Here is a 25,191-nt window from a genome sequence, read left to right on the forward strand (position 1 = left end):
GCACGCCTGCGGAGCGTCCGCTGGTCTTGCGGCTTCGGCGGACCTCCCGCAGGAGTGCTGTCAAATCCGCGGGACTGGGGACCTCTCGCAGGCAAGCCACCGAAGGCAGCCTTCCTGCCCTGCTTGAGACAGCAAAATACCTAGAGCTGCCCCTGCTTGGAGGCTAGATTGCTGTGGGGCATAGAAAGAACCAATTCCAGGTGGTTGGTGCGATTCACGGAGCAGCCAGAGATGACGGAGCTCCAGTTCTGGGCCTGAGAAACAAGCATTGACTGGTGGGATTGCATTGTCATGCAGGTTTGGCATGATGAGACATGGCTGCAGAGATTTTGGATGCATAAAGCCACAAAGTGTGCTGAACTTGCCCTAGCCCTCCAGTGCATAGACACCAAAATAAGAGCTGCACTGACAGTTGAGAAGCGAGTGGTGATTCACACTGTGGAAACTTGCAGTGACAGATTGCTAGCTGTCAGTCAGGAATGAATTTGGAGTTGGGAAATCCACCATAAGGGCCATTGTCATGCCAGTGTGCAGGGCTATTAATTGCCTTCTGCTATGCAGGACTGTGACTCGGGGGAATGTGGAGGGCATAGTGGCTGGTTTTGCAGCAACGGAGTTCCTGAATTGCGGTGTGGCAAGAGATGGCACGTGTATCCCTATTTTAGCATCAGATCTCTTTGCCACAGAGTACATCCACAAAAAGGGCTACTTTTCTATAGTAATGCAAGCTCTGGTAAATCACTGGTGATGCTTTAGTGACGTCAGTGTTGGCTCTTCAGGGAAGGTACATGATGCTCGCATCTTTAAGAAGACAAAACTGTTCAAAAAACTGCAAGCAGGGTCTTTCTTTCCCAACTAGCAGATTACGCTTATTGCTCCCAAGAGTCATGAAACTATACACTGGCCACCTCGACAGCATCAGGCTCAGCAGGTGCACAACGGCAGCTGAATGTGCCTTTGGTCATTTGAAGGATCACTAGCGTTGTTTACTTACAAGATTGGACCTAAGTGAGAAAAATATCCCAATGGTTATAGCAGCCTGCTATGTCTTGCATACTATCTGTGAAGTGAAAGAAGAAAGGTTTCCTCTGGGGTGGAGGTCGAGCAGTTGTCTTCTGACTTTGAACATTCAGATACCATACAGGGCTACATGGCACAGGGAGGCTTTGAAAGATCATTATAATAGTGAGCCAGAGTAGTAAGTTTTGCTATAGTGTATTCTACCTGGCCTTGCTCTTTTGCAGGCTGATATGAATTTTGCAGTGATTAGAACATTGTCAATACACCTTTTAATATTGTCCATGAATGGTGTTACAGGTTCTGTGACAGTGAAGTAACAGGAAAGAGGTGGGTGTCAGATCTGCTCAGCACCAGCCAGCATATATTGTGAACTAATAAAGATGAATTTTATTCCAAAAAATATAATTTTATTCTGTAACGTGAACCAGGCAATTAAAAAAAACCCATATAAAACGTAATACATTAAGGGAACAGAATTTATGAAGGGGAAAGAACACTCCATTTCAGGTACACATACACCAGCCATGTTGTAGCCCTTCTCCAGTATCCCCCAAGTAATCTGCTTCTAGATGTCCATGTTTCTATGGCTAGATTGGCGCTGTACCTGCACAACCTCTTCTCCCCATAGGAGATTTAATACTGTCCATTTACTCCAGGCAGGAACGCGTCTGCACCATGTAGCCAGCCTGGTCAGCTGGGCAGCTGCACTCAACAGTGGAGAGCTGGTAGGTGTGCTCGCCAGGCCGGGCAACCAGGAAAAGGAATTTCAAAAATTCACAGCGCTTTAAAGAGGAGGGGCAATTTTCTGTCTCCCTGACCCCCTGTGCAGTGGAGTTCACAACTGTGACCAGAGTGGTCCGTGTGGGACAGCTCCTGGAGCCAATAATAGTCAATTTAAGTAACATGGTGTCTTCACTGACACTCTGTGTATGTCTGCACAGTAACTAGATACCTGTGGTTGGCCCATGCCAATCAATGTGGGCTCCCAGGGTTCTGGCTGCAGTCACTGCACTGTAGACTTTCAGGCTCAGGCTGCAGCCCAAGCTGGACTTTTCTACCTTGCAGGGTCCTAGAGCTTGACCTCTAAGCTAAGCCCAGAAGCCTACACAGCCATGAAACATCCCCTTAGCTCAAACCCCACAAGCCAAAGTCACCTGGCACGGGCTAGCTGTGGGTTTTTCTTTGCTGTGTAGACATACCTTGTGTTGACCTAACTACATCAACTGGAACTCTCTGCTGCTTGGAGAGGTGATGTTTGTTATTAAATTGGCATAGTAGGGCACTTGCATAGATGAGAGCCAAATTTAAGTGAAGACACCTCCACACTAGGTCAACGTAAGCTGCCTTGTATTGATCTAACCATGTAGTGTAGCTTATTGGTGGATTTAAACTTGTTAAGGAGTCTTATTATACATGACCCTCTGTGGGTGTGTAAGTAACTGCCCTCCATACCCCAAGACAGGGTGGAATAATTTAACACACAGTTGTTTAAACCCTTCATTGAAGGCACTTGATTTTTATTTTATTATTTTAATAATTGATTTAAATCAGCGTGAAACTTTGTAAAACTAATTAGAAAATTTGTGCTATTTCAATTTTAAATTAAAATGTATGAAGAGCAAAGCTATATATGCAGGAGGGGGTTTTAAATGCCACTGTTAGTAGGGTATCTCACTGCAGTTATGCAAAACTGCTCCAAGCAAAAAACAAAATATGGAAAATTAAGGCCCTGGTCCAACAAATACTTTAGCAGTTGCATAATTTTACTCACACAAATAGTCAAATTGACTTCAATGGGAGTACTCACATGCATAAAGTTAAGCATTCATGTGAGCGTTTCCAGCATCACCGGCTAAAATTGATATTTTTATTGAAACTTTTCCCTTAGTGGCATAACATCTTTGTCACTTTAACACTGAAGTAATTTTGTTTTAACAATGAAAAAGTATTTAGACCTTCAATACATTAACAAAGGTGGTTTTTTTTTTTCATACATATGGTCCAAAAATAGGAGCCTAAAGTTTGCTTTAAGCCCTGTGACAAAGCGGGACTCACCACCGTGGTGCCTCCTGATGGCCGTCCTCGGAATTAGCTCTTGGCCCTTCCAGTCGGCCTTCAATTAGTGATGTCAGGCCTGCCATCACTGCCGTCTCCACTCTTTGGACCTGCATTGTTCCCTGGACCATAGCATCCTCTTCTGGGCACGGCCCTCTGGCTGTGCCCCCATTCTGGTATCTCCCCACTCCTGGGGAAGCAGCTGTCTCTATTCCCGCTATTTGCCTTGCTGGCCAACTGAAGTCCCATGTCCAGCCCCTCACCTCAGGGACAAACTGCAGTCTGGATATCGGCAACTCTCCTCATTGGCAAGTGGAGGGACCCAGGCCCACCCATTGCTCTGAGTCCCAACCCATGGACCCTATAGCTAGCAGTGACCTACTGCCCTCCGACCTGCTGCCTATTTTCCCTGGGTCATTTCCCTCGTAGCCCTAGCACCCTCTCAGCCCTTGGAGCAAGGCCTCAGCCTGGCAGTGGTCAGCCAGCAGCTCACACGTTCACTCTGCTGCCCCTGCCCAGCACTGCTCTAGCTATGCCACTTCTTCAAGCAACCAGTCCTCCTCCCTTGCCTTCCAAGGAGAGGCTGCCTTCTGCGCTGCTGAACAGCCCTTTATATATGGCCCTCACTGGCTCTGATCAGTTGCTCCAGCAAGCCTTCCCCCTATTGATGGGATCAGTAAGCCCTTTCCTGATTAATGGATTCTGCGCAGTCTCCCTGGTGCTGTCTTTAACACCTTCTTCTCCCTGTGTGGGACAGCCGACCCACCACAAGCCAATATTTATATACATAAGAGTAGAATTTTCAAAAGCAGCTAAGTAATTCAAAAGCACAGGGTCCCACTGACTTCAGATTGTAAAACAAGTTGGAAGATTGTAATATGGTTGAACCATTTCAGCTTTCTTGACTTCTGGCAGTTCAATGTAATGGAATATAGTGGTGATTGCAAATACAGCCCAGACTATTTGCTTATCAATTTTGTGTTTCAATTTGTGCTGTTCTTACAATAAGGATATTAGGGTGTTTCCCCCACAGGAAAGCTATACCAATGGAAACTAAATTGTTAATTTAAACCATTCTGATTATAGTGATATAAGTCCCTATGTGGATACTCTTATATCGGTATGAGTGCCTTTTTGTTCTGTTTTTTTTCCGTTTAACTTATGTTGCTTTGTAAGGGGTTTAAACTAACCTAGAAAAGCCACTCTTACTCCCTTACTCCAGAATAAGTGTGTTCACCCTGCAAGTTATATTAGTATAACAGTAGCTGTTAAATGATACAGGCATAATTATACCGGTATAACTGGCAAAACATTCCAAGGCTAAACAAACCCATAGGGAGGCCCTAGACTTATGTGGGTTTCTCTCTGTCTCTCTCTCTCTCTCTCCCTCCCAGCACAGACAAACATTTTAAGTGTGAAATTTCTTAGCGGAAAAAAAATCTCTGTAAATCTTGAAATTTGACTAACAAATAGGAAACAAGTACCAAATAGCCACTTACGCAGTTAAAGAAGATAAAACAGGCTGAAAGTACAGGACTAGCAACATGTAAATACATAAAATAAGATCTAAATAAAAACCATTGTTTAACTTTTTTAAAATCCATTATTTTTTTTAAATCATGATTTTCTCCATCCTGCTTTATGCCTTGTGCCGTTGCCCAGCTCCTAGCCACTGTGCAAATGGTGATTGGAGCCAGCGAGCCAGGCTAGCAGCCCAAGCATGAACAGCTTCCTTAAAGATGGCAAGGGGACAGCACAAGCTGCACTCATGTAGAGAGTGGCTGAGCTGTGTCTGCAGTGAGCACTGTTCAGGAGCCCCGAGAGAAGTCCATGTGGAGATAGTCAGAATCCCTCCCATTTGTGCACAGTCTCTCAATATTCTCTCCCCAACAATGGCTTCTGCCTTTAAGGCACATCCAGCCTTTAATCTGGACGGATGGAATTGAACAATACATCTATTTTCAGATCAGTTTATTTTTATTAGATTCATTGCTATTAAATGACTGTGATGCATTAAAATGATGAATGTAAAAGCCAGATGCAAAGCAGATCTATAAAACTACAGACAGAAAGGCCAGACGCGTGAGAGATACACAGTCCAATACACCGTTACTTCATATATGAGAAGAGCAATATGTCTGAGACTTAGTCTCTTTCTGCATTGACCTCTGGTTAATGAATTTGCATTTATTCTCAGGAAACAGTATTCAGACTGGACACTCAGAACCTGGAGCCTGGCAGGTTGAAATGTCCTTTTGATCCTCATCAGCCGTTTGCTTCAGTAATGACAGGTAAGATGTCAACATCACGGATGTTTCTTCCTTGCGTGTTCTTCACAATCCTATTTAATTAAAAACAACAGGGCCAGATCCTCAGCTCCATTGTCTTTTATGATGCTGTGCTAATTTTCAGTAGCTCATGACCTGGCCCAACAGTGTCCTTCACTTTGCATATGCTTAAAAAAAAACCCCACAGAATGCAATAAAGCTAAAGGGGAAGTATGAGAGCCAATAAATGGAAAAGCTGCCAGTTTAGAAACAAGGTGGTGTCTGTCATCTTTACCCAGTCATTTCTGCTTAAAAAAAATCTGTATACAGTATTTCATATGATTCAGGAGTTCTGTGGCAATTATCAATATGGTCAGCCCTTTGAAGTCTGTTGACATACATGAAGTCATCTGCATAAATCCATTTTGAGGTTTCTAATTATTTGAGTAGCCACTTCAGAGGCCTGTACTTCCATGCTGTGTGGTCTGACATTTGGTGTCATGGAATGTCAGCCTGACCTCTGAATTTCAAACCACTGTAAGAGAACTACTTTTGTCATGGTTTGGTTCAGAGCTTTGGACAATTTTCATTTAACTTGTCCATCAAGTGTATGAATACAAGATAAGAGTGAAGCACCATGACCTTTTCATTTACAGCAAAAGAGGAGTGGTGATAGTGCTTTGAAGTATCGGACACTTGGGGTTATAAAAAGAATATGACTAATGTTCAGCCTTTATTCTACAATAATAAGATCGATGATTTGTGATCTTGACCTAGCTAAAGGGCCAGCACTACTTTTATTAAAAACAATAGATTAAAGCCTGAGGGTTACCATTCTCAGGAACCCTTAGCCCTTTTTAATGGCCGTGAAGTCTGTTTCTAAAAAGGGATTCTAAAAACTTCTACTGTTCTCTTTTTCCTAATGTGACAGTACACTCTGATTTATTATAGAATTGGTTGTTAATTTCAGTAGCATTAAAATACTTTTGAGTTCTCTGTTAAGTCTTGTGCAGTGAAGAAGAGGCCACGTTTCAATTTATTAAAACATATCATTTAGAACATAAGAACTCTCATGTTGGACCAAAATAGTGACCCCCTTTAATTCAGTATCCTATCCCTGACCAACGCCAAATGCTTCAGGAGAAGGTGCAAGAAACACCGCAATAGGCAGCTGTGAAATCACCTGCCCTTGGGGGAAATTTCTTCCTAACACATCAATTAGTTCATGCCCTGAAACATAAGGGAGGCAGTTTGGCCTAGTGGCTTGGGCACTGGATCAAGATTGGGCATTGGAGTGGGACCCGCTACTGACAAGTTTCTTGTGGCTGGAAGTTGCAACTGTGCAAATTCAGACTGGAAATGAGGTGTACATTTTTAATAGTGGTGGTTAGTTAACCATTGGCATACTTCATCAAGTATTGCGGTAGCTTCTTCATCATGGGCAATTTTTAAATCAAGAGTAGATATTTTTCTAAGAGATATGTTGTAGTTCAAACTGGAATTATTTGGGGGAAGATCTATGGCCTGTGTTATGCAGGAGTTCAGATGAAACATGGTTTTAGAGTCTATGAAAAGAGACCTCCATTCAATTCCTGGCTCTGCCCAGGCATGTTGTGTGACCCTGGACAAGTCACGACCCTACTCAGTGCTTCATTTCCCCCATATTTAAATTGGGGTAATGATACTGACCTCCTTTGTAAAGTGTTTTGAGATCTAAAGATGTGAAACAGTCTACAGGAGCTAGGAATTCTATCCTTTATAAATAGTTTTATATTTTTATGTAATTGGGAATGCTCTCATTCTCCTTATAAATGTCTATGATTTTTGTTGTTGTTTGTTGTTGAATATTGCAAAATATTTGGCCTCAGTATCTTGTGTACTAGATATTAGCTATACATTATGTTGAAAAACTAGTCTCTTTGGCTAAAATCTACAGGGGCAAATTGAATGCATTTGTTGGTGTCTATTTTAGTACCTAATCTTAAAAAGCTATTTGCCTGATTCTACAAATACTTCCTTGCATGAGTATTTCCGAATGTGTTATCAAAAGCTTCGAATATCCGCCTACCCTACGTAGGCATTTTTTATACTATTATGCGATTGCTCAAAGCTTTTGAATGCATTCATTATTAATATTGTTTAGCATCCATCCCTTTTTAAAAATTCTCATCTACCAAAGCCTTTCTAGGAAACAACAGGAAGTTGGAATGCCGGATACCAAAGAATATGTTAAGTGCTGAAAGCTCCTTGTCAACAGAGGTTAAGTGAGGATGGGCACTTTCTTTGAGTCTTTCAGATGTATCAATCATTGAATGCCGGTCAGCTAGCAAACACTAATTATATCATCCATTGCTCATTTTGACATTTACCTTTCAGAATGTGCTTTGTCACTGAACAGAGGAGACAGGATGTCTGAAAGATGTATTTTAAAATATTGTTATGGAAGGATTACTTGGATAATAGTAATACTGATACAATAGGTTTGTTTGGTTCATATTTATCGCAGGGGGTTAGGTCTATTTTTAATGTGTTTTTCTCTGTACAGAAGAAACTTCATAACATCAGTATTGCGTAATATTAAAAAATGCAGTTACTTTCTGCTTCAGATTTATCTGCACAGACATCACATAGAATGTCTTCACCCATGTCAGAATTTGAGTAAAGGGGCCTTTTATATATGGTTTATGATTGCTATTCAATATGAAGTTCTGCCACTCATGTATGGATTACACACATCATAGTTTTGTTGTTTCTTCTTACAAACATCAGAAATATGTTATCATATACAAACGTGTTATAAAAATCATCATCATTAAACATAGCTTTTTATTTTGCCAGAATTAAAGAGATATTGTGGAATGCACTATGCAATGGAAAACTTGTGCAGCAAGGTGCTTTTTGGCTTCTTTTCACAAAAGAGCTATGTTCTGAACACAAAGAGCAAACATTGTTCTGGTCTTCTGTGCTCCTTTAACTTTGTGTAGCGCTGAGATGCCACAAAGGTAGTTACATATGCTCTAGGAAATACTTTTGGAAAGTTCTATGGCCTGTGTAATACAGGAGGTTGTACTGTATGTTCACAAGGGTCCCTTCTGGCCTTGGATTCTAAGGACTATACGGAAACCTAAGCAGAGGAATAAACTGTAACTGCACTTGCAACTGGCACAGTGCAATGCATGGAAACAATCTGGAATTTCTATTATGTTTTAACTCTAGTTTTACTGTGAGGTAAATCATCATCACCTGACCCAGGAAAAGAGTTTCATTTACTTTAACATGATCAGGATTGGGCCTGGTATCAAAAATCATCATTACCAGTTTGCAGCATATGAAACACTGATCTGTATTAAATTATTTAGTTAGTACTAAGGAGCCTTTGGAAATTCTCCCTAAATTTCATTGAAAGTCAATGGGATTTAGGCTCCTCAGTGCCAAAGTGACTTTTGATAATGGGACCTGGGCTCCGAAGTCACTGAGGTATATTTGAAAATGTTATCCTTTATGTTACATTACAGAATGAAAGACTTGGATTTAAAAGAAAAGAATGGTGTAAAATATGTATACTTTATTAAGGCAACAATACTGGAATAAAATAAAACATATATACGCCATGGTCTTGAAGAAAGCCTCACTATTTCTTTCTCATTTACAGATGACTACCTCTATGCTGGAACAGCTTCTGATTTCCTTGGCAAAGATCCAGCTTTAACACGTTCTCTGGGCCCTTCTCACGACCACCATTACATCAGAACTGACATTTCCGAACATTACTGGCTTAACGGTAGGACACTAAACATATGTTGCTGTTGACTGCATTGTCTCTGCTTTTTTGAACATTCAGAGGCCCATTTTATTTAAAAACATGTATATAACAACCATAAATAAAGTTGCATCGTTGGTTATTCCCAGCTACAGTCTTTTAAAAGTAGAACAGAGAAAGAGCTGGAGGAATGTACCAGAGGGGAAAATACTGCAATGGAAGTGATTTGAAGTACAAGACTTAAGAATTCTTTCCATCTCTAATCTATGAGTCTATATATAGCACAGTAGTTGGAAATAATTTCATGGCATAAGTGCTTCTAGTTTTTCAGTGTTGTTGGAATAATATTTTTTTTCACCAAACAGTTGCAATCATTTATTAAAAACTGCTTCCTACAGTGCTCTGAAATGTCAGACTAGAAATTCAATCTATTAGGTAGGAGGTTTCCCCTCCTCCCCCCCTCCTTTCCCCCAGGGGAAAAATATCCTGTGCTACTCCAAGGAGCAGTTTAAAACCACTATGAATGCTTTAAATTTGCTTCCTAAATAACAGACTGCTTTTTCTTGCCCATTTAAAACCATTTTTAAAGTAGTAAATGGCCATATTTATACCCAGCCATCCTCAAACCACACACAGAGTGGCACAGAAAACTTCACCCACAATCCTAATGCCTTTCAATGAGGAGATATGAAAGTGTCCCCTTTCTGCCATCCGTTATCTTTAAAAATGTGGCAACACTGGCCAGAGCTCTTGACCACAGGGGTAAGTTGGCTGCTCCACACTTATCCTCTGAAAGGGATCATTGTGCCTGTTAACCCTTTGACAAGAGTTTACTCCATTTTCTTTCATTCCTCTCTCTCCTCACCTTTCTATCCACTTGTGCCCATTCTCCTGTCCCAGTGTCTTTCTGTGTAAAAGAGCAATATATATAACCACTAAAATATCTTTAGCTTTTCCTAGGCTGTAAAAATGGGATCCTTCCAAGCAGGTGGAGAATCTCATCTTCTCCAGGCTTGCTGAGCTCCCTGTCGGCTGTTTAGTGTCCTGCCTTTCCTCCCTTGGCTGCCTCTGTACCTGCTCTGTCCCACCTTTCTTGCTGTGTGCCATCCCACCAGCTGCTGCACTTCCTGAGGGCTGGGGCAGGCCTGTCAGTGAAGGAAGGCAGGGCATGTTCGGTTTGCAGGCCAGAGCAGGAGAGGATTCCTAGAAACTGAGGCAGCACATAGGGTGACCAGATGTCCCGATTTTACAGGAACAGTCCTGATTTTTGGGTCTTTTTCTTATATAGGCTCCTATTACCCCCACCCCCTGTCCCGATTTTTCACACTTGCTGTCTGGTCACCCTAGGCAGACCAGCTCAGGGCAGGACTGGCTCCTTTCAGGAATTTTGATGCAGTCTGCTCCCTCACTAACCAGTTTAGAACCCTGGACATTGACCAGTATTTATGACATAAAAATCCTTAGGATTAGTCAGTTTCCTAAGGGGTAAAGTATTATCATAGAAAAGATTTAATGTTGTTGAGCTGATGAATTTAGTTGTTACAGTGCTAGCACCACTGTTGGTATGCCTGGCACAGGCATATTAGAAAGTTCCATTTCCTGCCCAAAAGAACTGAAACCCAGATCCCCAAAGGTGTTTAGGCACCAATTAATGGGAATTAGATGCCTTAATACATTTGGTGTTCTGTGCCTTACAAACTAACTGTCCAACCCTGCAAACACTCATCTCCACCATTAATTTCCACTTGGGCTGTTCAATAGCATCAATTAGTTACCTCTGTGTGTGTGGTTAGGATTGGGCCCTAAACAGGCAAGGGAACAGTAAATGGGTGTAACATAAAGCAAAGAAATTGAGAGTTTTGTATGTGTTTTAGTTCTGAGGTTTTTGGTTTGGCTTTTGAGATCAATTTTTTTTAATTATTTTGTTTTCCCTAAGAGGTAACATATTTGTGAGGATTTTGTAAGGACAGTGTGTGTTATATGAATATGGCTGAGTTTTAAAAACAACTTAGTATGTTAGGCTGTGGTGAGGAAACTCTCTCATACCATGTAAGTAATGAAGCCCCCAAAATCTCTGTCAGGTTTTTACTTTCTTTCCAGCCATATTTAAGGACTACAATTATAGCATGTCTGAAACTTGACACAGACAATCCATGCATTGTTCTACATTGAAATAAATAGAAACTAGCTGTTTTTAACATTTTAAAATCATTCTGTTAAGACTGAGGAAATTCTAACTATTGTGATCATTTTTTGCACTAAGTACTGTACCATAATACTCAGTACATCACTAGTTTATTAAGTAATATTAACAATCACATGTATTTTGTGCTTTCAGCAGATTTTGGTGCTAAGAAAATATTTACTTGATTCTAGGTTTAAAATCACTCCAGAACCTAAATTCACTATCCATTTACTAGGCATGTGTTAGACCTCCAGGAATGGTTGTACATATTTAAGTAATTGAATAATTAGCAATAAATTACTTTCGGGGGTGACTCATATTTTGCTTAGGATAAGTGAAAAATGTATGGCTTGGGGGGGCTGAGTGCAGAGGGGATTATGTTCTAATGCACATTAGCATTTTAAGTTTTTTAGTAAAATGTTTCTTGAAGCAGTATTTTTCCTTCTTGTGGAGGGAAACAACAATGCAGAAGGCAAAAATTTCTGGGACACCATTAGGTCCTGTGCAGTGCACTGCCTTCACAGCCTACTCTTGACTGCATTAATAGAAGCCTTTCAGAAGAGATGAGATGAATAAACCTTTGAACAAATTCACACCCACTGGAACTCTAACTCCTGCACAGAGTCTCACTGATGTCTGGAGCGGATTTACCATGAAATAAACCATGTGGTGGCACTGGGCCCCCAATGATAGCCCCCCACCCCCAAATGCAGGACAAATCTCATCTGATAATCTGCCCTTGAGTCCCGGCCGGAGGCACAGCAGGGCTCAGGCAGGCAGGGTGCCTGCATGCCATGGCCGGTAGCCCCACATCACTCCAGGAAGCGGCCGGCTGCTGGCACGTTTCTATGCACCCCTGGCATGGGGGAGGTGGCTCCGCACGCTGCCCCCACCCTGGGTAGTGCACGGAGACCCACTGTCCCCCTCCCCCGAAGGGGCGTGCAGAGACGTGCCAGCAGCAGGGCTAAGGCAGCTCCCAGCCCACTCTGCCTCCCTCCCTCCGTGCCACACTGCTCCCGGAAGCAGATGGCATGTCCCTGCAACCTCTGGAGGAGGGTGTCTCTGTGCATTTCTCCTGCCCCGAGCACCGATTCCGTAGCTCCCATTGGCTGGGAAGTGAGGCTAATGGGAGCTGCAGGGGCGGCAACTGTGGGCAGTGGTGCGCTGAGACCCTCTGTCCCCTCCCACCCCACCTAGGAGCCTCTGCCAGAGGGGTGTGTCTGCCAGTCACTTTGGGAGCTGCACCACCCGAGGTAAGTGCCATCTCCCTTCCCCCCACACACACCTCAACCCCCTGCCCCAGCCCAGAGCCCGCACCCAGTACCCAAACTTCCTCCCAGAGCCCAACCCCTCACTCCTCCTCCCAAACCCCTACCCCAACCCAGAGCCCGCACCCCACACCAAAAATCCCTCCCAGCCCAATCCCTCATCCCTCCCATACCCATCCCCGCTGCCCCAACCCAGAGCCCACAGCCAGCACCCAAACTCCCTCCCAGAGCCTGACCCGTGCACCCCCTCCTGCATCCCAAGCCCCTACCCCAGTCAGGGGACCTCACTTTATTTTCGTTTACTTCCATTACTTATAACATAGGAGGAGGAGGAAGGAAAAAAAAGAAAAACCGGGGGAGATAAGAAAGAATGTTCTTTTTATTGGCTGGGTCCAGAGCAGGAAGCCCTGAAAATGAAACTGTGCACAGGGCACCACTAGTTCTAAATCTGCCAGTGGCTGAAGTCAATGAGCATGTGGATCTATTCTCAGGATTGAGCCTTAGATTGAAGCTCTGTGGATCTGTCTTGCCCAAGCCAAGCAGATTCTTGACAAGACTGGCAATGAAAAGGATTGTATGAGAATTGAAGGGTCCTATGGCAGCGTGCCGGGCTCCTGAGCCACGCTCTCTTTGATTTGTCCACACACTCATATACACCAAGCAAATGCACATTCCTCCCACTTGTCCAGGGAGCTAATGCCATTGTCAGAGTTAATGTCTCCCTGGATATCATTATCCTCCAGGGGTTTGTCCCAAAATGTAGGAAGCATGGGAAGCATGTATCACAGAGTGGCTGCCCCTCTTCTATACTCAAGATCTCTAGAGACCCAAAATCATAATGCTGGTGCAGCATGTCTTCCACTAGCTCATGCTGCTTCGGATCTTCTCTCTTCACTTCCCTGCTTTCTGGGCCTTTCCCACTCCTTTGATTCCCTCTGCATCTGGGCCTCATGAGTCTCAATACGACTTACTCAGTTGAATAAACTTTATTGAGCCTCTTGACCAAGCAATCCTATAATATTGGATTGGAGCATTGTTTAAAGTACGTAATCATATACAACACCAGGGATATAGACTGCGTTAGTGAACTTTCTATACTTTTATTGCTGCTCCCAGAAGGCCATCAGAGCAACATACAAAAAGTTTATGCAATACCAGGATATACTGTATCATCTGTTACCAGGCCTTGCTTTCCATTTATCATATCAGTGCCTTAATGTTTCCTTGTACACACCCCAACAAATGAAATCTTTACAATCTTTCTATTGAAATTAGTCAGATTTTTGAATGAAGACAGACAATATGATTGAGAATATAAACAACGATTTAAAATGCACAATTATGCCTTTGGTTTTCTCTACAAAACATAGAAAAAACATGTCAGAGCTGATTATAATTTGTTTTTCTATACAGAGTGTGAACAGGATACTAAAGATGAGAGGGAGATCTCACTGGTGGAAAAAATATTGTGTGTGTGTGTGTGTGTGTGTGTGTGTGTGTGTGTGTGTGTGTGTGAGAGAGAGAGAGAGAGAGAGATGGTCTGTTTATTACATTGATTTCTATGTCTTTGTGTATGATTACCTTTTCCAGATGAGAGGAAGATCTCACTGGTGGAAAAAATATTGTGTGTGTGTGTGTGTGTGTGATGGTCTGTTTATTACATTGATTTCTATGTCTCTGTGTATGATTACCTTTTCCAGTTTATTTGTTTGGATGTAGCTTTCAACTTTAATGTTTTCAACTGTGAATTTAAGTCCTTGAATATTGTATTACTTAAGTATTCCTGTTCCTTTATTTCATTTGTTTGAGATTTCTTTAAATTTGTTTCAGGAACTGATATTTGTGCATTTGTTTTTGGATTCCATTTGCCAAGTAAACCAGTAAAATTGTAATTAAAAAAAAATCAGAATTCAGAGTTTAGCTCTGCAGATGTGGATTTTTAAAAAAAAAATCTGAAAGAAATAAGGATGTTGTCAAGGTATTTTTCAGAATTTGCTATTTGTTTATTTTTAACTAGCTCTATATGCTGATAGCCACTTTGGAAGCTTATTAATGCATTTATTAATGGCTAGGGCTGGGATTTTCAAAAGAGCCTGAAAGGGGCTGAGTGGGAGCTGGGTGCCTAACTTCCTTAGGCTCATTTGAAAATCCTAGTCTAAATGATCTACTGCATCATTCTACTTTTCCACTGGCATGTAACTCCTTAGAGTCACACCAGTGTGAAGCTGGAGTAATACAAATGTTATTCTGGCCCATACATTTCACTCTCTGGCATCAATGTGCATACTGAGAATTTAAACAAACATGTTTAAATACAAATCAATTAACTTCTTACGGAGGCAGAAGAAAATATCATTCCCTACAAACCACCAGTTCACTCCTCACTGACCCAACATCTTCTAGTCTTGGTTTTGCCCCTCTTTCTTACTCCCTATCTAAATAGCTGGGAGAAAAGATGATCCTTGCACTGTACTCTGTGAGGGCCAGAGATACTATGCTCTGTCTGACCAGCCTGGGAAATGAATTCCAGAGTCAACGGCCTACTTCTGCTGAGTTAGTCTGGTCACTGGCCCACCTCTTGTTCAGTGAAAAGGATAGTTATCTTGAGTGCTCCCAGAGGATCTCAGTCATGGTAGCAGATCACAAGGACATCTTAAAGCTATTTCCCTAAATATTTCCTCCTCTATTTGTGTATTTGAATTTTGTTGCTTGTTGTTGCTTCGCTAGCTAAGGTGGCTGGCATTTTGTTACTTTCCAATCTGAGTGCACAAGCAAAGTGAAAATGCCAAGTTATTAAACCTGTGAAAATGAGACTGTAGAGCAGAACAGGGACATATGAACCAATTGTCTTAGCAAAATAATCTCAACACTGTTAATTTAGTAAGGCCATCCTAGCACATGTGCATAGGAAACTATTGTCTTAGTACAGCTGTTATTAATATCTGAGGTTGAATCATGCAAACAAATCGAGGTTATATTGCTCCCTTGCATACTGTCGCTCGTAAACATTTATGGTTTCCTACGTCCCTGGACTGCTACTAAGTGCTGCCATTTTTAAATTAGATAACTGTAACATAGTGTGTGATTTTGGAAAACCCGCTTAGCAAGAAACAGGGTAACACAAGCAGCAAGTCAGCTGTATCATAGGTATGGTTTTTGGATCTAAAAACCTTGGCATTAACCCTGTAAACTCACAATGGCAGCCAATTATGTCAATGCAGGTTCTGCAACAGAATACAGCCTGAAGAATAAAAGCAACCCTATTAGATGTAAATACTTTTGGGGTCAATACAGTCTTATGACCAGACTTCTCTCAGGTATGCTTATGATGACTCATTGATTTCACCATGATTTGCTTCATGGACACAAACGCAGAATCTTGGTCTCAAGTATTAAGGGCTCTTCTTTTATACTTTAATAATTCGTTTTTGTTTTGGGGGTTTGTTTTAGGAGCAAAATTTATTGGAACCTACCCCATCCCAGACACATATAACCCAGATGACGACAAAATTTATTTCTTTTTCCGAGAAATATCGCAAGATAGCAGCACGTCTGACAAAGCGATCCTTTCCCGAGTTGGAAGAATTTGTAAGGTGAGAAATGTACATTCTTTTTTTTTCCCTCCTTTTTAAAAAAAGTAAACTTTAATTTGTTTCTTTAAGAAATCTCAGTTTTGTCTAGGAAGGAAATAACCTCACCCATAGTACCGTCTGAGAAATGTGCAATAACATGGATTACTAATTATGTCTAAAATTCACTTGCCTTAACTGTAAAATAGGCTTGATACTTAGTAAATCAGCATATTTTTTGAAACATAATATTTTCATAATCAATAATGATGCATCTAAATAGCGACTGATTAATTTTCAGCTACTCTGCGGTGAGACCCTTTGTTTTGCTGTCTCGGTTGAGGCTAAATCCTAAGCATCTGTGCGAAGTTAGAGTATATGAGCCTTTTGTATGGAGTGTGCACTGGCTTAAGGGGAAAATAGAATCCTCACTGAGGTGGGGAGCAGCAGTGTATCACCCCCACAAGTCTTACTAACAATGTCTTTTTTGTTCTGTGTTTGCACCATGCCTGGCCTATGATTAGGGCCCTTAGGTGCTACAATAATAGAAATAATAAATAATAGTAATAATGACCCATACACTACTTTAGCTGATGTGTTCTTTGTACCCAGCCGGCATCTCCTTTCCCCAGCCATTACTGTAATCCATAACACTGTAGAGACAGATGTTGTTACTGCAGATGTCCTGTGCTCCAAATCTAGTATTTTTGTGATCAGTTCCATGGATTTGTGAAACTTTGGTAATGATTAGAAAAGCTGGGATTTTTCAAAAATATATGGACCAGATCATTAGAAATTGTGTTTTTGATTACGTTTCCATGGAGTTGCCAAAGTCATGTTGGAAACATGAGGAACTCCAACGTCACATTGGAACTGTTTAGTTTCTTTATCATGTTTTGGAATAATCTCAATGTCTGAATGTTATTACACTTTGAAAACATTATGTTGATTATGAGATGGCCCATGTCTCAGCAAAAACCCTGTATGTAGTAATCTCAGAGGTAAATCTGCTGCATTTCTATGGTGCCATTGTACAGCTTTCTTCATTTGCTGGTATTCTGTAGCGTGTTGCCTGATGCATTAGTTAGCACTACTGACAGTGGGCATTAGGTTCCTAAGAAACACCCTTGAGGAAAAAAGCAATTAACTGCAAGACTTCTTGATTCAGAAAGAGAAATGAATAGGAAAAAATGAGCTAGAAAGACATGCATGCACAGGAGAACAAAGAACTGGACATACTCTGGTCATTAGGGTCTCTTTACAGTACATTTGCTTTTATTATGGTATTTTACCCAGGATTGTTCTTCTATCCACGAAGAGTCACAATTGAGACTTCAGTGACCACTGGGTCTACAAATTTTCAGTCCTGGGTCAACAAATGTTTGCAACAAACTGAGCAACCAATTCTCTGTAGCAGTTCGTGTTTAGCCAAACAAGAGAATGGGCAAGCTTCGGTTGGGTTTTTCACAGCAGTATGATTAATGAAACACTGACAAGGCAAACAAATATAATTTACTACTAGATGTGGCTGTTGCTGATTATGAAGGTACTTAATGCATTAGGAGGAAAATGGTTAGGTGGGATCTGCAACGCCAAGGCACAGAGAGATTATATTAAACTAAGATGCATTAATAGTAGACGTCTAGCTTCTACTGAGAAAAAGGCAGATAAGATATCATAATAAAAGCAAATGTACTGTAAAGAGACCCTAATAACCAGGCATAATTGAGTCTCTAACGAAATCAAGTTTCTAGGCTAATGGTGTTGTAGGAAATAATGTCTTGAGCTTTATGTTTTCATTTTGCCAGTCAAATGAACATTATAGGAGAACTTCGAAATAGCTAGTTCCATTTTATTATATACATGTGTAACTCCCAACATTGGGAGCTATGAACACGTGTAGTAAGGTGTACATACACCAAAATATAGATGGTTGCTAGACATATGGGACTAGATATTCCAAAATGCTCAGCAGCCACAGTTGGTGTCCAATTCTCAAAACAGCTCAGCCTCCAGCAGCTCCTGTTAAGCACACAGAGTGGGAGCTAACGGGTGAGGAGCATTTTGAAAAATCTGTCTGCTTCATTTAGGGACCTACATGGGAAGCGCTGGGTACAGAACTCTCTTGAAAAATCTGATTTACACTGTTTGTGTATGTGTCTTGATTATACTTATTGTAGTATAAATCGAATGCAAATGGGTAAAGCATAAACTCCCGACATTTAGTTCAATTGTGTCTTCTCGGGATCCCTTGACCTGCAGTGTCAAATCTGATCAGTTTAATTCTCTATGCCTGCAGGCATAGGTGTCCATATCTATGGTTAAAACCAACAATTAGTAATTTAGTGTGGTTGAAAGTTCTACTTGCCCTGCAGCAGTACTTGATAATAAGCTTCAACTAATCTAGGCAATTCTCCTTAAATTTGACCTTGTGTCTTCCTTCCACTGTGTCCACAGCAACACAACATACTGCTATATGTCAGGAGACCATGAACTATTTAAAGGAACTGCTTGATGTGTGTAATTCCAGTTCCTTCGACCAGAGCTTCACCACTCTGCCTCACTGTTACCTGAGGCTTTTCCTACACTTTGGTGTTAGAGGTACATGCTGAAATTAGAATAGGCAGTAAAAACACACAAAGACTTGTGTGTTTAATATAACAGGTTAGTCAGTAGAGTCTAATCTTTAGCTGTATTCATTGGTTGAACGATATAGTCTCACACTGATCTTCTCCCTTAGGGAAGTCTTCTCTGGAGAGCATTCCTCTTTCTCAGCTATTTCCAGACCTAAAAGATTACAATATATCACTTGAAGTTCTTTGCCCAGAGTCAAACAGCTGTCACTTGCCCTGTTCAGAAGACTGTTCCTATATTTACTATCTTAAAGCATGCTTTGCAATAACACTGCCACCAAAGCATTAAAAAGCACTCATTTAGGTTTACGTCACTTGCCTTCTGTATATCACTGGGGGATATAATTATAAACTGGGAGGAAGTGCTTTCAACAGTCACTTACAGACTAAAATGTATAATTTATCATGACAAACGGCATTTCTTATTTTTGGTTTTAACAACAACAGAAAAAGGTATCGTCAGCTTATCTGCAGTACCTGGAATTTCTTGTTCTGCTTAGGGAAAACAGAATGTTCCCACTAATATCAAATGTAACATGGCTAGTTGTTTGCTTTCATTCAAGGTAGGATTATTTGTGAAAAGCAAAAGTCAGATTTGAAGATTAATCCTATCTGGAATTTTATGTATATATTTTTTAAAAATATAGAAAATGTATTACACTTTGTAGGAACCTTTTTCCATTGATGTCACAAGACCATATCCTCAGCTAGTCTAAATTATTATAGCTTGTGATCTCTGTCAGTTGGCCCACGGAGCCACTAGAGGGCGGTGGGAAGCTACTGCCCTACTGGCCGGCCTGGGCCACGCCTCTGTCACTGGGGAATTAGCAGAGGGAGGGGCACTGGCAAGAGTGTCTAGCGCCCTCAGGCAGGGGAGCGCCGGCAAGAGTCTCGAGCGCCCCTCAGGCAGGGGAGCGCCGGCAAGAGTCTCGAGCGCCCCTCAGGCAGGGGAGCGCCGGCAAGAGTCTCGAGCGCCCCTCAGGCAGGGGAGCGCCGGTAAGAGTCTCGAGCGCCCCTCAGGCAGGGGAGTGCCGGTAAGAGTCTCTAGTGCCCCTCAGGCAGGGGAGCGCCGGTAAGAGTCTCTAGTGCCCCTCAGGCAGGGGAGCGCCGGCAAAAGTCTCGAGCGCCCCTCAGGCAGGAGAGCGCCGGCAAGAGTCTCTAGCGCGCCCCTCAGGCAGGGGCGCGCCGGCAAGAGTCTCGAGCGCCCCTCAGGCAGGAGAGCGCCGGCAAGAGTCTCTAGCGCGCCCCTCAGGCAGGGGCGCGCCGGCAAGAGTCTTGAGCGCCCCTCAGGCAGGGGAGCGCCGGCAAGAGTCTCGAGCGCCCCTCAGGCAGGGGAGCGCCGATAAGAGTCTCTAGTGCCCCTCAGGCAGGGGAGCCCCGGCAAGAGTCTCGAGCGCCCCTCAGGCAGGAGAGCGCCGGCAAGAGTCTCGAGCGCCCCTCAGGCAGGAGAGCGCCGGCAAGAGTCTCGAGCGCCCCTCAGGCAGGGGAGCGCCGGCAAGAGTCTCGAGCGCCCCTCAGGCAGGGGAGCGCCGGTAAGAGTCTCTAGTGCCCCTCAGGCAGGGGAGCGCCGGCAAGAGTCTCGAGCGCCCCTCAGGCAGGAGAGCGCCGGCAAGAGTCTAGAATGCCCCTCAGGCAGGAGAGCACCGGTAAGAGTCTCGAATGCCCCTCAGGCAGGAGAGCACCGGTAAGAGTCTCTAGTGCCCCTCAGGCAGGAGAGCGCCGGCAAGAGTCTCAAGCGCCCCTCAGGCAGGAGAGCGCTGGCAAGAGTCTCGAGTGTGCCCCTCAGGCAGGGGAGCGCCAGCAAGAGTCTTTAGCGTGCCCGTCAGGCAGGAGAGTGCCGGCAAAAGTCTCGAGCACCCCTCAGGCAGGGGAGCACCGGCAAGAGTCTCGAGCGCGCCCCTCAGGCAGGGGAGTGCCGGCAAGAGTCTCGAGCGCCCCTCAGGCAGGGGAGTGCAGGCAAGAGTCTCGAGTGTGCCCCTCAGGCAGGGGAGCGCCAGCAAGACTCTCTAGCGTGCTCCTCAGGCAGGGGAGCGCCGGCAAGAGTCTCGAGTGCCCCTCAGGCAGGGATGCACCGGCAAGAGTCTCTAGGCCGCCCCTCAGGCAGGGGAGCGCCGGCAAGAGTCTCTAGCACGCCCCTCAGGCAGGGGAGCGCCGGCAAGAGTCTCGAGCGCCCCTCAGGCAGGGGAGCGCCGGCAAGAGTCTCTAGCGCGCCCCTCAGGCAGGGGAGCGCCAGCAAGAGTCTCGAGCGCCCCTCAGCCAGGGGAGCGCCGGCAAGAGTGTCGAGTACCCCTCAGGCAGGGGAGCGCCGGCAAGAGTCTCTAGCACGCCCGTCAGGCAGGGGAGCGCCGGCAAAAGTCTCGAGCGCCCCTCAGGCAGGGGAGCGCCGGCAAGAGTCTCGAGCGCCCCTCAGGCAGGGGAGCGCCGGCAAGAGTCTCGAGTGTGGCCCTCAGCCAGGGGAGCGCCGGCAAGAGTCTCGAGTGTGGCCCTCAGCCAGGGGAGCGCCGGCAAGAGTCTCGAGCGTGCCCCTCAGCCAGGGGAGCGCCGGCAAGAGTCTCGAGCGTGCCCCTCAGGCAGGGGAGTGCCGGCAAGAGTCTCGAGCGTGCCCCTCAGGCAGGGGAGTGCCGGCAAGAGTCTCTAGCGACCCTCAGGCAGAGGAGTGCCGGCAAGAGTCTCTAGCGACCTTCAGGCAGGGGAGCGCCGGCTAGAGTCTCTAGCGCGCCCCTCAGGCAGGGGAGCGCCGGCTAGAGTCTCGAGCGCCCCTCAGGCAGGGGAGCGCCGGCAAGAGTCTCGAGCGCCCCTCAGGCAGGGGAGCGCCGGCAAGACTCTCTAGCGCCCCTCAGGCAGGGGAGCGCCGGCTAGAGTCTCTAGCGCGCTCCTCAGGCAGAGGAGCGCCGGCTAGAGTCTCGAGCACCCCTCAGGCAGGGGAGCCCCGGCAAGAGTCTCTAGCGCCCCTCAGGCAGGGGAGCCCCGGCAAGAGTCTCTAGCGCCCCTCAGGCAGGGGCGCGCCGGCAAGAGTCTCGAGCGCCCCTCAGACAGGGGAGCGCTGACAAGAGTCTCTAGCGACCCTCAGACAGGGGAGCGCCGACAAGAGTCTCTAGCGTGCCCCTCAGGCAGGGGAGCGCCGGCTAGAGTCTCGAGCGCCCCTCAGGCAGGGGAGCGCCGGCAAGAGTCTCGAGCGCCCCTCAGACAGGGGAGCGCCGACAAGAGTCTCGAGCGACCCTCAGACAGGGGAGCGCCGACAAGAGTCTCTAGCGCGCCCCTCAGGCAGGGGAGCGCCGGCTAGAGTCTCGAGCGCCCCTCAGGCAGGGGAGCGCCGGCAAGAGTCTTGAGCGCCCCTCAGGCAGGGGAGTGCCGGCAAGAATCCACAGCGTTGTCGGGATTCTGCTCCCCGAGGCCGGTTGGCTGGGGTAGAGGAACGCAGGCTCACCCAACTCCAGCACAGGGCGAGGGTCAGGACAGTGACTGGGCGAGGGTCCTTCCGCAACACGCTGACCAAATAGACTCACTGCACTGTGCAGTTCTGTCCCTGGACTACTTCCTACCCAGTTGCTCGAGCAAGTCCCTCCGGTTCCTCCAGCTCATCTGGGTACTCAGCTGCTGGCAGCTCCAGCTCCCCCTCTGCGTCAGGCTCCTCCATTTCCTCCAGGTACTCAGCAGTGGGCAGTCCTGGTAGCCCCAATTCTTCCTCCAGGTCAGGTTTCTCCTGGTCCAGGGCCTCCCCTGGCGTGGCAGCAAGGTCTGGAGGGAATAACCGGTGGTCTGGGTCTCCCTCCCTCCCTGGTGCTGCCTTGACTGAGCTAAGGGCTCTGCCCTTTGTACTTCCTGTTCCACCCCTCCCCTTCCGGGGTCTGGAGTAAGCTTTGCCTGGCCCCGCCCATTCAGGCTAAGAGCGCGTCTCTTTACTCTCAGGTTCGGAGAGAAGTCACCCTGGCTTCCTACATAGCTCCATTGACCTCAAGTCAATTTGCACCATTTACGCTAGTTGATGATAAGGTCCATATATTAGACATTCAGGATCAGATTTTGAAAACTAGTGCTGTTTCTGTAAACTGTCACTTTTGAACCCAGATGATAAACTTAGGTCACACACGCACACAAAGCCTTTGCATGTATCTCCATTGCAAATTGATGGCAAGCAGATTTTGTTTTTGGAAATATCATCATTTGTATGCAAACTGCACATATAGAAACACACTGAACCATATAGAAACCTGCCAAAAGCACCTTAGAAAAATAAGTCCAAACTTATAACAGTCCACTTGGAAGATAAGGATTTCTTTTGAGATAGCTTTTTATCAGTTTCAGTACATTTTTACAAAATTACATGCCAGCTTCAGTATATTGTAATGTAATGGACATTGTCCAAGATCATTAAGGCTCAGTGTTAAAGTAAAAAAGTCATTATGTCATTCCTTGAAATCTGTCCTACAGTACATAAGGAACTAGTTGAAGCAATCTCAGAAACGGTTTTATTTGAGAACTCCTGGGTGAGATCCCAGAAGACTGGACAAGGACAAACATAGTACCTGTCTTTAAAAGGGAGAACAAAGACGACCCAGCGGATTAGAGACTAGTGAGCCTAACTTCAGTACTTGGAAAGATACTGGAACAAATTATTACATAATCAATGTGTAAACGCCGAAGAATAATAAGATCATAAAGAATAGCCAGCATGGATTTGTCAACAAAAAAAAATCATGCCAAACCAACCTAATTTCCTTCTTTGATAGAGTCACTGGCCTAGTGGATAGGGGAAAAGCAGTAGACATGATATACCTTGATTTTAGTAAGACTTCTGACACTGTCCCACTAGGGAAATGTGGTCTAAATTAAATTATTATAAGGTGGATGTGACCAAAAGCACCCCTGTATTCATACCATATACACCACTGTAGTAATCTTTGTACAAAATATGCCTTGTAAGGTATAATTTGAAAATGAATAACTTGCTGGTCAGTTGTATCATGGTGAAATGTATGCAGCAGCATTATATGTAAAGATGTGAATTCCCCCGTATGATGATGTTAGCACAGGTTCAAAATCAGACAGTCCTGCCTGCGCAAAAGTTGTTAAACAGGCCTATCTAAAGAAAGGAATGTATGTTTACATCAATTTACGTATACATAATAAACAGGGTCCTCAAAACTGCAGAGGAAGGAGATGGTAGGAAACAGAACAATTTGCATGTTAACAAATACAAGTGGAGGAAGAAAGAGCATGGACCCTCTCGCCACCAGACACCATGTTGCCTTCTTCTCTGTTTGGATAGCCTTTGCTTTGAAGGGCAACCTTTAGAAGAATCCACTTTAAAGGTTCACTGGACTATAAAAGAAAACTCCAGTTGATCTCTTTTCACCTAAAGGGACAATGACACCAGCACCTTTGGGCCTCAGGGAGAGCTCCTGACCAAGGAAAGGGTCAGTCTCCATTTTAAACAAAGCCTGATGCCAAAATTTGCTAGATTAAGTTTTAGACTTTTAGATGTGTGTTTTCACTTTTATTTGCTAAGTAATCATTTCTAAGAGCTTGTCTACACTGGCAGTTTGCAGCGCTGCAACTTTCTCTTTGCCTGTGTGAAAAAACACCCCCCTGAGCACAGCAAGTTTCAGCGCTGTAAAGCGCCAATGTAGACAGTGCACCAGGATTAGGAGCTGTGCTCTCAATGCTGGTAGCTATGCCCCTCGTGGAGGTGAGATTTTTAGAGTGCTTGGAAAGCTCTTTCTCAGCACTGCACTGCAACCACACAAGGCACGTTAAAGTGCTGCCACAGCAGCGCTTTAGCATTGCCAGTATAGACTAGCCCTAAGTGTTATCTCTTTTCCTTGAATTCACTTAACATCCAATCTTCTTTTGTTAATAAACTTGCTTTATTTTTAATCTAAACCAATCCAGTGCTGAGCTGTTTAGTAATTCCAGTTAAAGTAACAAGCTGTTGAATATTGACTCCTTAACAGGAACAGCAAACCTTAAGATCTGGACTGTCCAGAACACACATTTTTGGGAAAATTCAGGATTGAGAGTGGGAGGCGAGGGGGGCTACCCTACAAGCAGTAAAGTAACCAAGGATAGTGCAAGCCAGAGTGGGACTGTGGGGCTATAGACAGGCTGCTGCCATCAGAGCTATGGAAGCAGGATTGTCTAGCACACAGATTCTCAGAGTGTGATCTGCATGCTGGTAGACTGGTTATGAGCAGCCCATGTTGGGAGCTATAACGGCAAAGCATTGTGAGGCACACAAGGTAAGAGGGCAGGCAGAGAAGCAGCTGTTTACTGGCCTGGATTGCATCCCAGAATGTGACAGTGGAGTAGTCAAAGCAGGAGTTGCACACAGCTTGCTAATTTAACTGTGGTTTACTCTTTAAGTAAATAGTTTTTAGTGATTCTCAAGTGAAAAGACTGGGAACAGTTAAAGAAAAGTTGCAGTTTTATTGTTT

The 25,191-nt window shown here is 44.5% G+C and overlaps 1 protein-coding gene across 8 annotated transcripts in view; it reads left to right on the top strand.

The window, feature by feature from the left end:
- SEMA3D (semaphorin 3D) overlaps positions 1-25,191 on the top strand; it is a 199,514-nt gene that overhangs the window by 100,589 nt on the left and 73,734 nt on the right. For 7 of the 8 annotated variants that reach the window (XM_050936855.1, XM_050936852.1, XM_050936858.1 and 4 more), the window contains 4 exons: positions 1,677-1,745; positions 5,273-5,366; positions 8,995-9,123; positions 16,006-16,148. In XM_050936855.1, coding sequence (XP_050792812.1) covers positions 1,677-1,745; positions 5,273-5,366; positions 8,995-9,123; positions 16,006-16,148 — 435 coding nt within the window. The remainder of the gene's footprint in view (positions 1-1,676; positions 1,746-5,272; positions 5,367-8,994; positions 9,124-16,005; positions 16,149-25,191) is intronic. The other variant, XM_050936859.1, reaches the window with a different exon arrangement.

The sequence above is a fragment of the Gopherus flavomarginatus genome, chromosome 1, assembly GCF_025201925.1.
Source record: "Gopherus flavomarginatus isolate rGopFla2 chromosome 1, rGopFla2.mat.asm, whole genome shotgun sequence".
NCBI lineage: Eukaryota > Metazoa > Chordata > Testudines > Testudinidae > Gopherus > Gopherus flavomarginatus.